At 35.9% G+C, this 20,633-nt stretch overlaps 1 protein-coding gene across 1 annotated transcript in view; it reads left to right on the top strand.

Annotated features, from left to right (window-relative positions):
- Window positions 226-20,633, top strand: part of LOC105159092 (calcium-transporting ATPase 3, endoplasmic reticulum-type) — a 25,445-nt gene continuing 5,037 nt past the window's right edge. Inside the window, exons 1-27 of the mRNA XM_011076040.2 lie at window positions 226-368; window positions 451-587; window positions 897-947; window positions 1,150-1,183; window positions 3,300-3,317; window positions 4,084-4,220; window positions 5,717-5,791; window positions 6,484-6,529; window positions 6,841-6,900; window positions 6,999-7,079; window positions 7,806-7,891; window positions 8,469-8,570; window positions 8,905-8,958; window positions 9,100-9,201; window positions 10,927-10,985; window positions 12,045-12,189; window positions 14,302-14,412; window positions 14,917-15,069; window positions 15,207-15,311; window positions 16,201-16,397; window positions 18,653-18,764; window positions 18,990-19,088; window positions 19,205-19,350; window positions 19,514-19,571; window positions 19,893-19,985; window positions 20,363-20,413; window positions 20,499-20,630. Coding sequence (XP_011074342.1) covers window positions 555-587; window positions 897-947; window positions 1,150-1,183; window positions 3,300-3,317; window positions 4,084-4,220; window positions 5,717-5,791; window positions 6,484-6,529; window positions 6,841-6,900; window positions 6,999-7,079; window positions 7,806-7,891; window positions 8,469-8,570; window positions 8,905-8,958; window positions 9,100-9,201; window positions 10,927-10,985; window positions 12,045-12,189; window positions 14,302-14,412; window positions 14,917-15,069; window positions 15,207-15,311; window positions 16,201-16,397; window positions 18,653-18,764; window positions 18,990-19,088; window positions 19,205-19,350; window positions 19,514-19,571; window positions 19,893-19,985; window positions 20,363-20,413; window positions 20,499-20,630 — 2,340 coding nt within the window. The 5' untranslated portion in view covers window positions 226-368; window positions 451-554. The remainder of the gene's footprint in view (window positions 369-450; window positions 588-896; window positions 948-1,149; window positions 1,184-3,299; window positions 3,318-4,083; window positions 4,221-5,716; window positions 5,792-6,483; window positions 6,530-6,840; window positions 6,901-6,998; window positions 7,080-7,805; window positions 7,892-8,468; window positions 8,571-8,904; window positions 8,959-9,099; window positions 9,202-10,926; window positions 10,986-12,044; window positions 12,190-14,301; window positions 14,413-14,916; window positions 15,070-15,206; window positions 15,312-16,200; window positions 16,398-18,652; window positions 18,765-18,989; window positions 19,089-19,204; window positions 19,351-19,513; window positions 19,572-19,892; window positions 19,986-20,362; window positions 20,414-20,498; window positions 20,631-20,633) is intronic.

The raw sequence follows: 20,633 nt of genomic DNA, 5'->3' as shown, positions 1-20,633 counted from the left end.
CAATATATTCGGTGATTTTTAACTAATTGAGAGACTTATTTATTAGACGAAAATAAATATTAAGAAGGATAGATTTAAGTTTTCATACCATAAAAAATTTATGTATAATTGCACTAAATTTAAAAAGAAAAATCTAATTATTCCAATAAATTATGCATCTACATATGTGTCACGTTTATACTACTAAAAAGAATACTATTTAATGCACCAGGTACTCTCTTGATCAGCATATGAAATTTTCAGACAGCGGAAAAATAATTTACTGGGAGCGTGCGCTCTGAGGAACGCCGTGTGATGTCCGAAGTGCATTGCGGCACTACTGCACTGATTCGCATGAAAAACTAACCTCGTTTATTGCACTGCCACTTGTAAACCCTAAACCCCCTTTTCATTAATTCAAATAGTTTGCTACAATTTAACGTTAGTTCTTCTTTTCTTGCCCAATTGAAGCCAAACCATAATACTAGTACTAGTTGTTGAGGAAGATCAGATTTCCAAGAAACGTTTTCATTTTCTTTCTTCTGGTAATAATTTGAAGAGATACTGGAGAGACAATGGAAGATGCCTACGCCAGATCCGTCTCCGAGGTATTTCTTTCTCATGTTCGGTTACGTAAAGACTGAAATCTTTAATGTACAACTATTATTTTGATTTCTTGATTATTTGTCTTTGTTCTAGATCAACTAGCAATATACAATAGTATGTTGGAGTTATTTTCTTTTTTTTTTTTTTTGTTCTTGGAATTAGTTTGCATGTTCTTTTGCCTGAATCTGGATAATTAAGGACAATTTGATCCGTTAAAGACGTTTCTTGGCCTCTATTTTAGTGGGAGTTAAACTGGGTTTGTATTGCCTTTTCTACCACTTGATGTTGTAATCGCGTGATTTCTTGAACAGGTTTTGGAATTCTTCGCTGTGGATCCGACAAAAGGCTTGACAGACTCCCAGGTAAATAGTTGGCTATTAGTGCTTGATCACTAAATCCCACATTCATTTGGTTTTTGGATAAAGCAAGCATTTCCGCCCAAAATTTAGATCAACGTGACAAGTGCTGTAGCAAAAATGGGCCCATGCTTGTGATTTTCTAATTTTTTTTAAAATATTTTTTGGGCCTTTTTCCCCGTAACAAGTACTACTATGCATTTTTCAGGTTGCAGAGCATGGCAGATTATATGGGAACAATGGTAAGAGCTGTGTTTTCGGGTTGTGGTTTAATGCTGTTTGTTTTAAGAAAAGATTAAATATCTAGAAGTTTGGGAATTGCCAGTACTGATTGGAAGAGAACTGGGGGTGAGTAAGTAGGCGGAAATTTGAAAGGTGTAATTATTGTTTTGACTTGCTGGCACTATTATCTTAACATCCGATTTCTTTTGTTGCTGACATCTGGTATTAATGAAGAAATTAAATATTAATTCATTTTCTCAGCACGTTTAGCATTCTGTTAATTTCCAAGAGTAATAGAGGATATTATGATTCCAAAATGTATTAATTCATTTCTTTTTTGTTGGACGTATATGTAGATGGAGCTTTTGTTAATAAAATATTTTTCTGGATCTTGTATTATGCTAAGTTTGGATCATGGACTTACTCCAAAAAAAAAAAGTTTGGATCACCAGAAGTTGGGCGTGGAAAAGGAGAAGGATGAGTATAAGAACATAAATCACTAGAGTACCATCATTTCGAGGGTCGGAAACATCTTTCTTAGTTTTTTCTTCACTAAGATCTAAGGACCACTCAGAGCTTTAAAGTAATTTGCTGCTTGTTTGTTTAGGTAGCACCACTGCTCCATACACCTCTCAGTGTCGTTGCAAAATTACTTGGTACTGGTTCCCATGATACTCTGCCATGATCCTTGATCAGTGCTCTTATACATAACGAAAAGAAAGCTTGCCTCCAGTTTGGTAGATTAATAATCTGAGGCACTGTACCATGTTACTAAATACTGTTGAAAAGGAGTAGAATGAGACCTTATAAATGGCTAAGGAGTAGAATGAGACCTTAAAAAAAGAATATGAAAACCTTCAGATGTGCCCTGATTGGCCTCACAAAGTAAAATTTCACGTCTATGTTCCAAAATAAATGTGTGACAATGTGTTCCACAATATTAAATTATGCTACCTAAGTTCCCGAATGCTCATCTACCAAATTTCTACTAACAGGTATGTATACTCAATTATGATTTTGTTAGAGAGACTATATTGTTAAAAATCTATGTACAGATTGTTACTTTTCTGGTTAATAAGATTATCTTCGAAGTTCCTCAACTGGTTGTATGGATTGTACAGTTGTAGTCATGCAAGAGAGGCTGAGGAGGTTTCTCTTGGTGATGAATTAGGCATTAGGGCTTTGACTGGGCATAGAGAACACAAATGTAAGATAGATACACGGGAAAGAAGGCATTGACAATCCTTACTTTTCTCACGCCACCATGGTTGTTTTCCATGGTGTCAGCATGATTCTAGCTGATTTATTTGTTGACGGCGTAATTCTTGTGGATCCAAGAGCCTCTATCTTGATGATTGATACAGAATTTCTACTGCTTTGCCAGGGGAGAATAGAGAAATTTGGAAGGCCTGCTTTGGAGGTTCAATGGGGGGAACTGGGGTTGGTTAGTATGCCTGGGTTTGGCCTAAGGTGGCGGGTTTGCTAGGAAGAGAGATGGGGAAATTTTGTAATTTATGAAAGTTGATGAGGCTAATTTTGGAAAAAATATGCTTCGCCTATAATTCTTGGGTGAATAATGGAAAATCGTAATTTTGTGATGGCGATTCTTGGGGAATGCATGTTCCTGGAAATTAAATTCACCAAGGAAAAGTCTGGGTAGATTTTTGGGAATCGTGATTCTATTTCTACCTCATTCTTTTCAACCCATCTCCTTTTGGCAATGAGATTAGAATGTATGCTGCTTCTGCCCTGAAACTTCAATTTGTTAAGGAACTTTTGTTTTGTTGGGAGCATATTTCTTCAACTAAGAGAAAGTAAACCAGAACAAAATGAATATAAAAATCTGAAATAGTAAGGAAGTTTTATTCTAACTTTCTATTCCTCTGAGCTTATCAAACAGAATAACAAATCAACATTCTTGACTTGTTGAGTTGCCTGGATGAATAATTGGTGTCTTGATGTTCAGCATTTATGTGAACTCGGATTGTATCATTTTGAATATTCTGGTCACACATAGGCTTTCTGATTGTATTGTTTGCATTAAGTTTTTGGTTATGATATCAAATTGTATCTATTTTATCCTTTCTAATGTCTGACTTTGTACTCTTTGGATGCATGTAAAATTCTTGGCTGCAGTGCTGCCGCAAGAACAAAGTATGTCGACCCAGATCCTCTCACACTTTCTCACAAGCACACACAGGGATGCAGTCACTCTAGTTATATTTAATTATTTTCCAAAAGTATGTGCTTTTTGTTCGTACGTTTTACCATTTAAAAGGTATAGATGTTTTCTTGCAATAATTTTCTATATTGCGTTAGTTCTCTATAATATCATATTTTCGAGTAGCTTTAGTCCCTGCAGAGAATGAGGGAACCAAATCCCAAGTCTTGCATCCTGCTTTGTTCTCTACTATGATATTCTACTACTAGAGCTAGTATAATCGGCACCAGAAAATAAGAGAACCAAATCCCGGATTTTGTATTATGCATTGTTATTTACTAAGCAATCATACTTCTAGAGCTAGTTAATAAAGTTAAGAAAATAAAAGAACCAAACATAGATCAAAAGGGTTAAGTCAGAAATGCTCAATTATGCAAAACAACACAATGGTAACTGAAAACGTTTAACGGATGTGTTTTCTCTTAGATATCAATATCTACATAACGGACATTTCAGTCTTGTCATTTAGGAGAGTCAAAAGGGAGGTTTACTTAAATAAATCAATATGATGTTTGTTGGCGATTTTCTGTTACTCTCTCCAAGGGTTGTGTAAATTCTCTTGCACACTAGAATCTGCTTGCGCCTTGTAATACGTGAAATTGAACATAGACATACGCCTGGGAGGGCTGTAATAAGCGTTTACATGGCTCCATGTGTCAAAATGATTGCTGATGTTGTTATGATTCTTACTGACTGCAGGTACTCCTTTTTGGAGATTAGTGCTGAAGCAATTTGACGATTTACTTGTAAAGATATTAATTGCAGCAGCTGTGGTTTCGTTCTTTTTGGCCTTGGCTAATGGAGAGACAGGCTTATCAGCCTTCTTGGAGCCTTCAGTGAGATAACACTCTCTGTTTCTGTATCTTTTCCATCATTTACACTTTTAAGGCAGCAATTTGACTGACTTTGGTGCTGACAATATTCTCATTTTTCCTTGAATGTGTAATTTTGATTTCTGAACTTGAGTATTTTGTGGAGTATTAGCGACTATTGGTCAAAAATTATTATCAGCTGTTACAGATAGGCTTGTGTTGTCTGTTACATGATGTTTTAGACATCTTCAGTTCAGCATAACTGAGATGCTGTGGTTTTTATTCAGTTGGGTGAACAACGGATGTATTGAGAATAAATAACTCAGACTGGCCATATTAATATATGAGTCAGGCGATATAAATTGGATTGCGGACGAGACTTGTTTGTGACTTAGTAGTCTGAAGCTATTGAACTAGGTAACTAAAAAACATACGAGTTTTCTTACACTTAAAGTCTGTGGAAAAGACATTTGATTTCAGTGGGCTCAAGAATGCAAAACATATGCTCGTTTTCTGCTTCATCAGTGTGTCGCTTCATTCATGCAATATTCCCATGCTAGTGGTTGCTTGGTGCAATCCCTCTTCTGCCTGTATTAGTGTCTCCATGTTTCACCTGAGTAGGAGATTTTTTTGTAACAGCAGCTGGGTAGGAGATTTAGTGTAAAGGAAATCTATTTTGGAAAGGACAGTGGATTGTGACTTGCAGAATTAAAGAACTTGGAGGGAAAGATGATGGAATTTAAGAATGACAGGTAGCACAATGCATGAGCACAATGCATAAAAAATCATAAAGTAACTTTAGGTTTGGTAAGAAACTTTTATCAATCAGTACATTTTAGGTAAATATTTCAGTCTAAACTTTACTCCAGGTGTAAAACTCTAAATACTCTTTTCTTTTTGGTTGGCCAAGTATGCTCTTGTCATTTAAGTACTCAACAAGGGCTGCATTTAATTCACATATTCTACTAGCATGAGCAGATACCTTTTGTGGAAGCATTTTAACTTGTGAAGCCAGTTGCTACCATAGGTCCTAAGAATAAAGTTCCTGACAGGCTCCTGGCATATTTGACTATGGTGCAGTAATAAGACACTGACTTGGCACAATTAATATAACATTGGCGTCAAGCATACAGTCATAAGGGTATTATTTGAACATAGATTGAATACTCTTCATTATACATCTATACAAGTGATGCTGGATGGACCTCTATATCACTCACTTGGTTGATATGGTTTATGATCCACTTAATAGAGTGAACATTTGGCACATGAAAGGCAAGCACCGGACAGAATTATCTGTATTGATCTGCCTATTAGTTGTGCATTTTACAATTTTATTTTTCATAGTTCCGGAGATCTATCTGTCTTGCACTTGTTTTTGCTGTGAAAGAGCAGGAGAATCGTCTACCATTAATGCCAGACATCTTAAGCTTTCTGCAAGTTTAATATGTCAACTTAAAACTGCATTGCATATTGACCAAATGTTAATGAATCTCTTTAACTTTAGCATATTTTTACAGGTAATCCTTATGATATTGGCTGCAAATGCAGCTGTTGGCGTTATCACAGAAACAAATGCAGAGAAGGCCCTTGAGGTTAGTTTGATTTTCAACAAGATGGTTAACATTGGAGTTGCATGTTTATGTTTATTATCTGGAATATTACAGGATGCTTCCTTATATCATCTTTCCAATGTTTACCATATGAGGTTGTCAGGTTCAGTTTGTTCTCCAAGTTCACTTAATTAGGTACCTTGTTTTGGATAATATAGATCGCATGCACTGGTCTTCTCATTATTCAATTATGTGATACCTACTAGTGTATTATTCACTTGGATATAGATAAAAGTTCAAATGGAATTTTTACATAGTTTGAAGATCATCTCATGTTTCCTTATAGTGTTCTTTATTAAAATTTATATGCCCCTGGACTACAAGGTTACTTTTCAGTCCTCTCCTTTTGTGAATGTCTTACAGAAACATAACAAAGTGTCATTTGTGCCCTACACTCTGGCAAGGAATTCGACAAAGCATGTGTACTACTTGATATCTAGTAGATCCTGAAAAATATCAAGCTAATGCTATATACTTTCCTCTGCTGGATGTTGATTACATCTCTTTTATAAAGGCCCTTCATAAGAACCAAATGAAAATGAAAAGCAGGAAAATTCAATTGACCAACATGGCCTTAAGAATAATATTTAAATATATATTTATTAATTTTTTAGTTTTTTTTGCTCGTTAAAGTGACAGCTCATTTAGTTTATCTGCTTTTTCTTGGTTTGCAGGAACTACGTGCATACCAAGCTGATGTTGCAACTGTCCTGCGAAATGGTAAAGCAAGTGCTCTTACAAATCATGGAAGTTTCTCATCTTACCTTGAAGATATTGTTTATTGATAGAAGCTTGTTGCCTGAAATTTATCATTCAAACCAACTATTGGAAGACTCTCCTGAATTTGTTATGTGATAGCCCACTTAGTGATTCTGGCTTATATTATGTAATTTAAACTGTTAAGCTGCTTAATCCCCTGATTCTTGTCCATAGTTGGTGGTTGATGCCAACTCCTGTCTCTGCCTGTCTTGTAAAACTTTTTGGTGATTTTAATTTATAACAATATTCTGCATTTCTGAAACTGGTTATAGGTTGGTTTTCAATTTTGCCGGCAGCAGACCTTGTCCCTGGAGATATTGTAGAAGTCAGTGGTAAGTCACACTGGATGTTTATATTAACAGAGTTCTGGAACTGCAACTCATTCTATGAATGTAACTTCTATATGTTTCCTTTTATCTTGTTTAAATAGTGGGATGCAAGATTCCAGCAGATATGAGGATGATAGAGATGCTGACTGACCAATTACGAGTTGATCAGGCTATTCTTACAGGTATTTTCTCTCAACATTCTTTTTGCTTCGAAGCAAATAAATCAAGACTGATGTTTACTTGTTCTGCTCATGATATTTAATGACATCATAATAATCATTTGTTAGAAACAGGATGGTTACCAAAGCCATCCCATTGACTGCTATTATATATTAGTGGTGTTGTTATTGAGCTGTGGGTCAAGCATGGTATGCTGGATGCCTTATTGAAGCCATATTCTGCTGGTTATTGGGTTTCACTGGTATACACTGCAATGCCCATATTGTGCCTTGGCCAACAGGCCAAGTGGTGAAGAGAACCTAACGAGATTACATGGTTGATAATCACTTTTCGTTTAATTTTTGGTTAGAAGTAGTAGAATGGAGTAGTATGAACTGCACTTGTACATGGCTTGTAATCTGTTTATTGTCTTATGGTTGGAAGCTGTGGAGGAGCATAAAAATGATCAATTATCCCCATCATTCATCTTGTGGGTGGGGGTTTGATTTGGTTCCTCATTTTGATATAGAGTGGTAATCCTTCTACCGCAGTTGGTTATTTTTTTTAACTGCTTTTCAAGTCTGCAGTTATATTTGTTAAAAGTTCATCTTCTGCAGGCATTTGCTACAGCACATGTCAACACTTCTATTTATATTTTCAATTTACTTGTGCCATTGTATTTTCCCCCTTCTCTAACTCATTTATGCTGACTGAGGCAATAATACATTATTCGTTCTTGACTACCACAGGTGAGAGCTGTTCTGTGGAGAAAGAACTGGATGCCACCAATGTGACTAATGCAGTATACCAGGACAAGACTAACATTCTCTTCTCGGTAACATTTTGAGAACTATTCCCTCAGTGCCTTTGAAAATTATGTGTCTAATGGAAATGTTTGTGATCCTTGGACAGTCAATGTATGTAACAATGTGGTTATGATTTGTTCCCGCCAGTTTGGTGCACTGATAGCATTCATGCTAGGGGAGATTGGATTTTATGGTTTAGTTCCATATCGGTGTTTATAAATGAAAACATTTTATAATTAGATTGAATTGTTTTTATATGTATGTTAAATATGGAGAGATATAAGATACTAATATATAGTTATATTATATCAAAAGCTTTACATGTAATCTAAGTTTCCACCCCAAGTACATACCAACTTGTGCTTTTGCTGATTACAGCATGTGTCTATTTGCACTCTAAATTTACAATATTTGTGCTTGTATGCTCATTGTATGGATGGGCAGAACTTGTTTAGATAGCTTTATGTTTAACAGGTATCAGTAGACATCAAAGATTTCATTTTGGGATTACCTTGTCTGCTAGTGTTTCTTCTCCCTTCATGGACTTCAATGCAAAGCTAGTTGTGAGCTCCTGGAATTCAAATTTCCTGCTACCTTTTTTCCCAGGGAACAGTTGTAGTTGCTGGAAGGGCAAGAGCTGTTGTTATTGGTGTTGGCTCTAATACTGCAATGGGAAGCATACGAGATTCTATGTTGAAAACGGAAGATGTAAGCATCTCTGATCTTTTTAAAAATTCTGAGCAGTTTTTTGGTTGGCCACCAGGTTAATTTTTTTATTCATGTGGAACATAATAGTTGATGGATTACCTGGTCACTAATACATGGTGATTGCTAGAATGTACCAATAGAATGCTTGAATATCACCTCTCTTCAAACTGGATCACATTACATTTAAGTGGATGTAGTCAAGATCTTAAATATATTATCTTTCTGTCGACCTTTATGGTCACTTCTTTTCAGTGAATATTTGGATATTGCTACTAGAAAATGCATATAGCTGTCACGATCTTGATCTCCTTCCATTGGCTGTTATATGATGCAGGAAGTGACACCGCTGAAGAAGAAGTTGGATGAATTTGGTACATTTTTGGCTAAGGTGCATGTGTAAACGAACATCTTTTGTATTCTATGCCTAATTTTTATGATCCCAGTATCTGATTGCTTGATTTTTACGTCCTCAATTTGTAACTTATGCCACCAGGTATCGTTTATTTCTGAGATTATTTGCTCAATCTAGGTTATTGCAGGCATATGTATTTTGGTTTGGATTGTCAACATTGGTCATTTCCGAGATCCTGCTCATGGTGGCTTCTTTCGAGGGGCAATACATTACTTCAAGGTATGTGGATGGGTTTATTTGACCTTTTCTTGGATTACTTTCTAGAAACTCCCGTTAAGATTTTGATGTCTAGTGATGCTTATTACTTGAAAGTTTTTCATGGTGGTTTTAACTGGATATGTCCCAATAGAATCTTTGATTATAAACTTTTGGAGTAGATGTTCTTAATCTTCCTTTATCTTAGAAAATACTTAAAAGTTGGGTTGATATTTCCTGGATATGCAATGTGCATGGTAGTAACACCAGCAGAAAGTTGCCTTTTGTTAGTGAATTTTGGCTGGTATAGAATTCAATTGTTTTCTAGGAGATGTGACTATGATGAGAGGATATTGTTCCTAGTTAAGTGGTGTAAATTATCTGGATGTTGTATGCTAGTCCATTCTTTTAACCTTTTGAAATGATGATCTTAGATCCTGGAAGTTCAAAAACATTTTATGCATATTTTATTTCAGTCTGTCAGACAAAGCTGCAATTTGCATCAGTAGATGATGCGACTTTGCACTCTTGTATACTCTTGATTCGTGACAGAGAGTGCTAGAGGGGAAGGCAGAATAACATGCATTCCCTTATAAATCAATAATCACTGCAGAAGACTAGTTGGTTGTGTTCATGATGGTTGATGATATAAAATATATTCCTCCAATCGGGAAAGGCTTTATCCATAAATTATTATGTCTAACCATGACAGAAAGCAGCTTCTTAATATTGGCCCCTCTCTATTGATCAACTAGTGGTTTTACTTTCTTCCCCTCTTAGATTTTTCTATCAGGGCTTGTATGAAGGACCTCAATTACAGGCCAGAAAGCATTTGGTTCTATAAGAAATTCAGAAAGGAGACTCTTGAGTTTTTTTAGACAAAGAAGAAACTCGCATCCTGGATGCCAAATGTTTTCTTGGATAACTTTTCTTTCGATTAACTATGTGTGTTGAAGTTTACGTCCATCCATCTAAGTACATCTCACTTTGTTTAACCTGTGGTTGACCATATTGGAGTGTCTAGTTTCAAAATTTTATCAATTGATCGCGGAAGAATTAAGTGAATTTTTTTGTCTGTATGCATTCCAGTTGACTTAATATTATAGATGAATTATGTTGTCTGATACCAGATTGTTTGGTTCATGTTTTGACTTGTGGACCCTGTTTGGTTGGGGGATATGATTGGGTGTGATTGATAAGATGGAAAATCTTTTTGGCACGAGGGATAGGTATTTTAGTCATATGTTTGGTTGGTGGAATTATTACTGTAGTGTAACGTGATTCTTACTATTTTACATGTTCCCTTTCTTTTTCTAATAATTTTTCTTTTTGCTCTTTGTTCACCCCTCTCTCTTGATCTCTCCTCTCTTCGTCTTCTTCACTGCTGCATATTGTTTGCCAAATCCAAATTCAGTTGCTGAATATTGTTCAAAATCCTGCAAATCTTCTGCAGGAGATCATGTTTACATGGTGATATTTTGCTGAGTCAAAATTTTATACTGATTGTTGAGATGGCATTTCACTCCTGCTCATTTAAGAGATGCATGATTATATACATAATAAACAATATATCTTCTGTCTGGTGATGCTGTTCTGTTAGTGTAGAATAGCTTAAACAATTTTATCTTCATGAGTTTATTTATCTGTATTTCTTACAATAATTTCTTTATTTATTTCATCATCTGCTTATTTGTTTAGGATGCAGCTTCTGTTTTGGCTGATAAAACTAATTATGCTTCGTCTTTCTAGATTGCAGTTGCTCTTGCTGTTGCAGCCATTCCTGAAGGGCTACCTGCTGTTGTTACGACGTAGGTTTCTTAATCTGTTTCTTTCCCATGTAACTTTCCATTTGTACATTACCCTTCACATATCACTTTCACCTAAAAATGTTGCGCATTTGTTAAGGCTGTCAGCATTTGAAGACAAATCATGCATATAGTTCTTATACAATCTTCACACCAGAAGTGGCCTGTTTTTTGAATAGGTAGCTATTAGGAACACAAGAAGATTGACTTACAACTGCAGCTTGAGGTCTTATCCTCTAATTTGCAAATTTGTTACCAAGTCCACATGCATCGGCCCTGTTAATGAATTTGTTAGACATCATCGAGCAACCTGAGAAGTCGTCTACTACTTTATGAGTTTCATATGCTATGGTAGTGATTTGGTATTGTCCCCTCAAATACATCAATCAGGACTTTCGCAGGCAATCTCTTAGCAGTTTCATGTTGCAGTATTATTAATGGCATGTTCGATTCCTCAATTGTGTCCGTTTTCACTTAGAACAATTTTCTGTTTTTATCTACACCATTCTAATGGGTCCCCAGAAATCTCTTCCTCAATTGTGTCCGTTTTCACTTGGAACAATTTTTCTGTTTTTATCTACACCGTTCTCATGGGTGCCCCAGAAATTATACATCAATAGTTTAAGTATGTTTTATATGTTCGTTCTATCTCTGAAAATATTTCGTGCAAACATATAAAGCTTAGACTACATTGTAGAGGGAGCTTAAGGTATGATAATTGCCAGAGTGTCCTTGTGCTGATGTGTTCTTTATCAATGCCATTCAAACATGTTATGCAAGTTTAAATAAGTCTTTTGTTTCATTGTAGCAAAAGAAGAATTTGCAGAAACCGTTTTTTCTTTATGGGAATTTCATGCAGTGTTCAGTTAGTTTATTGCTTGTCGGTACCAGTTTCAATGCTCATTATTCTCTTGATTTTCATTCTTGTGTTTCTAAGATGCTAGATTCAGAAACTTTATTTAGCTGCTTGTGCTTTGCTGGAAAAACTTGAATTATGTTTGAAACTCTTGTATAAGAATAAGTTTATCTTTTTTCAAATTCATATCTCAATTGCCTCAACAGGTGTCTAGCTCTTGGAACGAAGAGAATGGCTCGTTTAAATGCTATAGTTAGGTCATTGCCATCGGTAGAGACCTTAGGTTGCACAACAGTGATCTGCAGTGACAAGACTGGTACTCTGACTACCAATATGATGTCTGTCTCAAAGGTGTCAATTTACACACTGTCTAATTTCTTCATTTTCGTCTAGTCTCATTCTTTTATGTTTCCTTCCCTCCACCAACACATTTCTTAAGGTTGAGAATGAGGAATGGGGAATATGTGTCTTGATCATATATTTGTGCTGTATTGGCCTTTTACAAAATATACATAGCTCTTGAAGTTCGAAGTCTTATTTATCTCTAAGATAAATTTCTTCATATCTATGCTTCCTCTGACATTACTTTCAGCTTCATTCAATGCAAGAGGATCTTCTGGTTTCTCAACTATTTCAATTATTTGAGTAGAATGCATTTTGCACCCTCAAATGTATCCATTTTTGGCACTTTCCACCTCAGGAAATAAACACCCACATTGATTTTTCTGCACCGAACATTTTCTGGTCGGAAATAGCTGCAGTGGGTAAATGGCAAACTGCGCTCAAAGGTGTCAATTTACACACTGTCTAATTTCTTCATTTTCGTCTAGTCTCATTCTTTTATGTTTCCTTCCCTCCACCAACACATTTCTTAAGGTTGAGAATGAGGAATGGGGAATATGTGTCTTGATCATATATTTGTGCTGTATTGGCCTTTTACAAAATATACATAGCTCTTGAAGTTCGAAGTCTTATTTATCTCTAAGATAAATTTCTTCATATCTATGCTTCCTCTGACATTACTTTCAGCTTCATTCAATGCAAGAGGATCTTCTGGTTTCTCAACTATTTCAATTATTTGAGTAGAATGCATTTTGCACCCTCAAATGTATCCATTTTTGGCACTTTCCACCTCAGGAAATAAACACCCACATTGATTTTTCTGCACCGAACATTTTCTGGTCGGAAATAGCTGCAGTGGGTAAATGGCAAACTGTCATCAAAATTTGTTCCCTGCTAGGAAGTCATTGAATTTTGTCAAACCTCATGTTTTCATGACATTTCTTGAAAAAGATTACTTGGTTCATCCTTACTAGCAAATACATGTACGCACATATCTTTAATACACAAGTCCAAGCACACTCCAACATCCTGCTCTTGGAAACTTCGGTTTTCTCATCTACTATAAAGTATTGAAACCACAAGGTGCTGACCGATAAGCAATTTTTAGTTTTCCAAAATGTTTGAAATAATTACCGGGCAAAAGTTCAATTTTTTCTTGTTTAATGGCGCAAATGATCAGAACATCTTTCAATGTTGATCCATGTAGGCCTTCTATAAAGCCGAGACCACATTGTACATTAAGCATAAGACACTGTTGCTCCCCCAGTTACATCATGTCACCACCTTGATCTCCTCCCAGATGCAATGCTGCAGGATCAACTTCGTAGTCGTTGCCACTGTTTGCAAACTCATCATTGTTGATGTCTAGCCCGTTGTTGATACCATCACAACCTCCATCTGTTCTGTCTGGTGCATCTGCAAAGAGAGGATGTTTGTCCTTCTCACACCCCTTACCTATCTACTTCCCCATAGTCTGCCATCAGGTCCCTTAACTCTGTCAGCACCACAACAATCACTCACTGCTTCCCGTGATAATTGCACAACCGATCAAAGCCTATACCTACATTCACTAATCTTGATCTCCTCCCTTAAATTGTAGATTGAAATCTCCAACCATCTTTCTTGGTGCCTCAGCATTTGGAGGTCCTTAAGGGTTTGTACTGCAATAATTAGCTCTGTAACTGCAGCTACTGTTCTTGGGCATTTCTCGTTGGAACTATTGTGGGAAGGAAAGTGATAATGAGTTGTTGATTTGAGGGTGCAAAGTATGAGTTTGTACTTTCCGGGAAGGAAAGTGCTAAAATGGGTGGTTTTAAGGGTACAAAAGGCATTTAATCTGATTGTTTTCTCAATGTCTTCTAAGCAATCCTTTTCTTTTCTGCATTATTTATGTAATTATACTGCCCATTTTCTTTATTTTGCCAGTAAACTTTGATTTTTCTATCGTCTTTCTTCCTACCATATGTTACTTAAGATGACTGATGAAGGCATAATACCCCTTTTTGGCTAATCTTTTTGAGGAGAATAATTCTGATTATTGTTCTCAAGAGCTGATCCCATACTGTATCAGCCATCACAAAGAACTGATATTACGTAAAATATTTCCTTTTGCCTATGCAGGTATCCGTTCTTCAATCTGCATATGATGTTCCTGTTGTTGCTGAATACAGTGTGAGTGGGACCACGTATGCACCAGAAGGTACACTCTTTGACAACACTGCGGAGGTGCAGGTAGTTTTTCTTGGCATACATGTATTTTCACATGTTTTTAAGTTTCTCAAGCTTTTAAAATCTATCCTCTGATGTCTCAGCACCAATGCAGTTGGTGCAAGTATTATTTGTCTTGAAACAAGCTTTTTTCTACTTAACGTATTTCTTGTTATTCTCACGTCTTCTACATTGTATTTATATTATTAACCGTTCCCTATAATTCGTCTTGTTTGCTGGTTTCTATGCCATGTGATTCCAGATGCTCCTCAGTTTTTCTTTGGTTAATGATTCAATTAGAGAAAGATTTTTTAAAGCATATTTGCATCTTTGTTCTGATTATTTAAGCATAATATATATTACTCATGGCCCTGCTTGTTTTTCTCTCCTGTGTCTACATTTTACCATTTCTTAAATGTTGTTATATGAATATCTTGAACTTTTGTTTTTGATAAAACATTTTCTTGGCACCTTTATATGTTCGATATAAATTCTTCTAAAAGAAGATTTACGTGGGATATAATGCAGCTTGAGACTCCAGCAAATCTTCATTGTCTTCTGCATACGGCAATGTGCTCAGCCCTTTGCAATGAGTCTTTTATTCAATACAACCCAGAGAAGAGAAATTATGAAAAGATTGGTGAGTCAACTGAAGTAGCACTTCGCGTACTGGCAGAAAAGGTAGGTTACAATCTTTTTCTACTGAATCTACCAAATGTTTAATGCTACAGCTTAATTTCATCTATTAACCATGATCATCCTTCCTGCCTTCCGTCTGTACTTTTTAGTTTGACTAAGTCCTCTTATCATATCTACAGATCGGCCTTCCTGGTTTTGATTCAATGCCTTCAGCTCTTAATATGCTGTCCAGGCATGAAAGGGCATCATACTGTAATCGGTATTGGGAGAATCAATTCAAAAAGGTTTGCTCCTGCAATGGTTGCAATTTCGTTAGTTTGTCATCACAAGCAAAATTGAATGAGCTGTGGTCATTCTATTTAGGATAGTCAACCCTTTGGATCTCTGTTAAACTTAAGTGAATTTGGTGTATTGGTTGGTGGTCTTGCTTTGTTGGTCTTTAGTGTATATTGGTACATGCATGTAAAGGTCTACATGACGAGGTTGCTCTTATCTTCAAAATCTGATAACCATCAAACCACTTTGTGCTTTCTTATTACCCTGGTTTAGATTTGCCTATTACATGTTGATATCTGCAACACGATGTCCATAACCAAGGTACATTTCCTGTTTTTGTGCTTTTGAAATTCCAACTTCATTCTAAGAGTAAATAGATAGCGTATTGTCAGGTAAGTAAAGTTACTAAATAAAAGGCTGACAAATACTATTAAGTGGCACGGAGAGGTGTCTAGCCCATCATATTCTGGTGTTACCATCATAAGGTGTTTCCACTAATCGAGCCAATTCTTGTACCTTGAGAAATTGGGTGCACAAGTAATTAGGATTGCCTGCCCTTTTCCAAGTATAACATTGAGTAACCCTGAAGAATCCCACAGAGTCTGCTTGCCCGCAAGAGATTGATATTTATATTACGTTCAAGTGTTAAAGAAAGTTCTCTCAATCAATTAAGGTAGCGGTCATTGTTTTTACCATGTTCAACATCATTTTTTACATTTTTGTCCCTGACTAAATTTTGATCAACTCAAAGGATTTTTATGGTCATGCTGAATAAGGATGATGTTACTTGCTTTATTATGTTTGTACAATAGTTTTGTGGTAGCTTGTTGCCTGTTAATTGTTATGTCAGAACAACTTCTCTCATCCTTTTACATATCTTGAGATCTATTGCTGTAGGTCTCAGTGTTGGAGTTCTCTCGTGACCGAAAAATGATGAGCGTGCTATGTAATCGGAAGCAGATACAGATTATGTTCTCAAAGGGTGCTCCAGAGAGTATTCTTCCTAGATGCACAGATATTATGTGCAATAATGATGGTTCAACTATTCGTCTAACACCAGAAATTAGATCTGAGATAGAGTCAAAATTCCAGAGGTTGGTCTATTATCTTGGATTTTATTTAGATTCTCTCTACGTGTTATATTTGTATTTTTGTGAAGTATGTATTTTTTCATCTTTGATGTAGAGTATATATTTGAGACCACTACATCAAGCATTTCAATGATTCCCGCAAGCACTTATAATTTTAGGCATATCTTTTCCGAAATTGGTCGAATAAGAGCATTTGAACCTGTTGGTAAGTGAGGATATTGGGTTGCAGCAAAAACCTTGGGTAGCTATATGATTAGAGTTGGGGATAAATTCCAACAGGTTGTTTGTGGAGCCTGTTGCCCAACTCACATGCAATTGCATACACCCACGTATGATGGGACTATCAGAGTTGGTTCCAGGGTATTGTCCATTTTGAGGACTTTAACCACATGGACTTGTTGATAGTCAAAATACATAAATTATCCCTCTATTGTCAATAATCATAGTGACTTATCCTCTGCAATTTGTCTAACACTATCCCCTTTAGCATTTTCTGGTCCACAAAATGCTTGTTTCATCACGAGAAATTAATGAAGATGCAATTCTGTACTTGCACGTTTTGAGCAACAGTATGACAAATTCCTTGGACATTTGCATCTATACATGAGATGGTGGATATTACATTAATATATAATGGGTCAAAACGCAATAATTTCACAAGTTTGATCTCCCAATTTAAATTTACTTGATAGTTCAAGACATATATATTGATTTATTATACAAATTTTTACTTTAAGTAGAAATTTGACAAAATTTTACATTTTAATCTTTAAAATTTTCAAGTTTAAATTTTCCTTATTGAAAATAGATTAATAACTATTTACATAATATAAACAATTTAGTAAAGTTTTAATATTTTATTATCTTGATAATTTTTATAAAATAAAAATGATTGATTATAACTAATGAAAAATAGAACTTTAAGTATATTCTTTTTAATGAATTTAATGTAATTTGTTTTTTATTTTTCTTACTTTTTCCTTGCAGCGCCACCCCCTAAAGCTGCCTATCCCGGCCAAATAGCCCTACCCCTGCCCCCACAAAACCACGCCTAGCCCTGCCCTTATGTGTGAACAAAATATGTGTGGGCCTGTGGGGTTCTGTGCATCAACGTGTGAGTATCAGTCCAGATGTGTTTTTGTGCTTGTGTCTGATGCATGAGCATATGGCTGTGCATGTGTGCATATGACAGTGCATGTGTTAGGGGTGTCCATTATGTATTACAGAACAAACTGAACTGAAAATTAGGTATGACAGATAATAAGCGAAAATTTTCTGTGTGGTATTAGAAATAACTGAATTAACCGAAATTTCAAAAAAAAAAAAAAAAGAAAAGAAAAGAAAGGAAAAACTGAACCTGCAAGGCAAATAATTTAATTCCAAATAACCTGTAAAAGAAACTGTAAAAGAAAAAACCTCTAAAGGCAAATAGACCAATGCCAACCATCTAAAATACCAATGTATTAAAAAAGCTAGAAAACTAAGTAAACATTTTCCATCCAATCATTCGATTCTAAAAGAGCAAGTAAACTAAATAAACTAAATTGTAAACTAAGTATTATATATATAAAGGAAACAACTTGGTATGCATTTAACAGTAGATAATCAAAACCGAACCGAATACTGAAATTTACTTTCAGTATTTGGATGAAATTTCTTTTTCCGTATAGTTTGGTTGGTTTACCAAACTGTGGAAACCCCTAGTGTGTGTTAATTGATCTTTAGTTTTTGGAGAGTATTCTTCACGCATTTTTGGACTTCTGGCATTCTGTTGCTGTAGGATCCTAACACCTACGAGGGCAGTCTAATGTCTAGACATAGGTGGTGTTTTTTTAGGTGTATTGAAGTTTGGGTATGTCTATTCTGATTGCTCTAGATTAGGTTCTGATTGCTTTTTGTAGTTTTGATGAGAAGTGTTGTATGGAAAATTCATTATCCAAAATGATATACGCTCCATGGGACATCTGATTGTAAAATGCTGCAACAGTGAAATTGGAGGTGTTTACTCGAAGTGTTAAAAATCGCTGTTGCAGAAATATATGCTGGGACCATATGAATGCAAAGAGGGATCATTTGAAGTTAAATCTATCATTAGCTGCGTGCTTTTTTGTTGTATGAGCACTGATAGCCTTAAGCCCCAGTATCATCTGTTTATTTGGTCGATCTTACACTTTGAACTTCGCTCAATTAAACTTGTATCAAACCCTTCACTCAATTAAACTTGGTCTTATAGGGATTTTCTTGTTTGTTTGTATCAGCTTTGCAGGAAAAGAAACTTTAAGATGCCTGGCGCTAGCGTTGAAAAGGATGCCATTAGGGCAGCAGGCTCTGTCTTTTGATGATGAAAAGGATCTTACATTTATTGGGTTGGTATGCTTTCTCTTCTGTATGGCACATTTCTTGTTTTTTCTGTTAAAGTTGTATTCTCAGTAACTTAATCTGTTATTAGTGGTTGTTAGATATAACTAAACATATACAGTGGGATTCTTCATTAAATTCTTCTATTACCATCGTTTTATTTTAACCTAATAACAATTTTTGATGTCTCTATCACTGAATCCTTCCTTTTGTTCCTATTTTTGTATAAATGAAAAGGTTGGCATGCTTGATCCACCAAGGGAGGAAGTAAGAAGTGCTATTCTTGCTTGTATGACTGCTGGAATACGAGTCATAGTTGTTACTGGAGATAACAAGGTAAAGATAGAGACATTCTTTCTTCAGTTTTGATCTTTCTGAATCTCTCTCTTTTGAGCTATTATCTTTGTATTGAAAATGCATGAAGGTTTTTTGGGGTTGTGATATGCATATAGGCTACGGCAGAATCATTGTGCCAAAGAATTGGTGCCTTTGATAACTTGGATGACTTTGAGGGTCTTTCTTATACTGCTTCTGAGTTTGAGAAACTTCCAGCAGTACAGAAGACAGTGGCATTGCAGCGAATGACAATTTTCACCCGGTATTGCTTACATGTTCTTTTGTGGTGTTGTTTCTTCTGTCGAGGTTTCAATATTGCTACCAAGAATTTCTCATGCTACGCTACATGATCCACCATTCACACGAGTTTTGCTTTCCATCTCAGATTCTATTAACATTCACAAACATATTTAAATTTGTTATAGGGTTGAACCATCTCACAAGAGGATGCTTGTTGAAGCATTACAACATCAAAATGAAGTGGTAAACCTTTTGCATCGAACTATCTGCATTAAAGAGTCCTGTATAAGTCAACAAGTTGCTTCACTTCCATCCTTCATTTGTCCTTATATATTGTTAAGCAATGTGTCAATCATCTTGCAATATTGCATAGTTTGTCCATGTACTCTGCATACTCATTGAACTGTCATGCTGCCTTTGATAATTGAAGCATTTCTAGCATACACATTGAAAAAGAGAATACATGATTACAGTGGTTCAGTCACTTCTGCGTGAGAGATACTCTTCAGTTATTTAATCTCCACCATAGGATCTAACTGCAGACACCTGATCTTCCATTCTAAGGTTGCAATGACTGGAGATGGAGTTAATGATGCACCTGCGCTAAAGAAAGCAGACATTGGAATTGCCATGGGATCAGGCACTGCAGTAGCGAAGGTATTCTGCTTATCAAATTCATGTTCATTCACAGTCTTGGCTAAGAGCTCCCTGCATTCCCATAGTTTAGACATGTTTGATTCGCTACCCCTTGCTTGACGAAAAAGGTTCTTTTCCCTCCTGTCTCTTAAAAGATTAGCTAAAGCTGCATGCCTCCTGAATTTGCTGCTGGTTTGATGGGAGGACATTTTAGATCTTTGTATCTACACTTGTCTTCTCAACTTGACTTCCTAACACCTTAAGATACTTCTTTCTCATGTTCATGCTCGCATATTGTAGTTAAATAACACAAAGACCTTTTGGCTTTCAAATTCTTTCTAATCCCCTAATGCACAAATTTTTACTGAATTAACTTTGATCCATATTTGATCTTCCAGAGTGCTTCGGATATGGTTTTGGCAGATGACAATTTTGCCACAATTGTTGCAGTAAGACTTGTACCTAATTTAGTTTCCCATGAATGAACTCTATACCCTTTAATGTTTATGTTACTGATATTTGTTTGTTGATCAGGCTGTTGCAGAGGGAAGGGCTATTTATAACAACACAAAGCAGTTCATCAGATACATGATTTCGTCAAATATTGGTGAAGTAGTTTGCATTTTTGTGGCTGGACTGCTAGGGATTCCTGATACTCTTGTGGCTGTG

The sequence above is a fragment of the Sesamum indicum genome, linkage group LG3 (assembly GCF_000512975.1).
Source record: "Sesamum indicum cultivar Zhongzhi No. 13 linkage group LG3, S_indicum_v1.0, whole genome shotgun sequence".
NCBI lineage: Eukaryota > Viridiplantae > Streptophyta > Magnoliopsida > Lamiales > Pedaliaceae > Sesamum > Sesamum indicum.
Note: the sequence above shows the minus strand (reverse complement) of the source record. Positions and strands in the feature narration are given on the sequence as shown.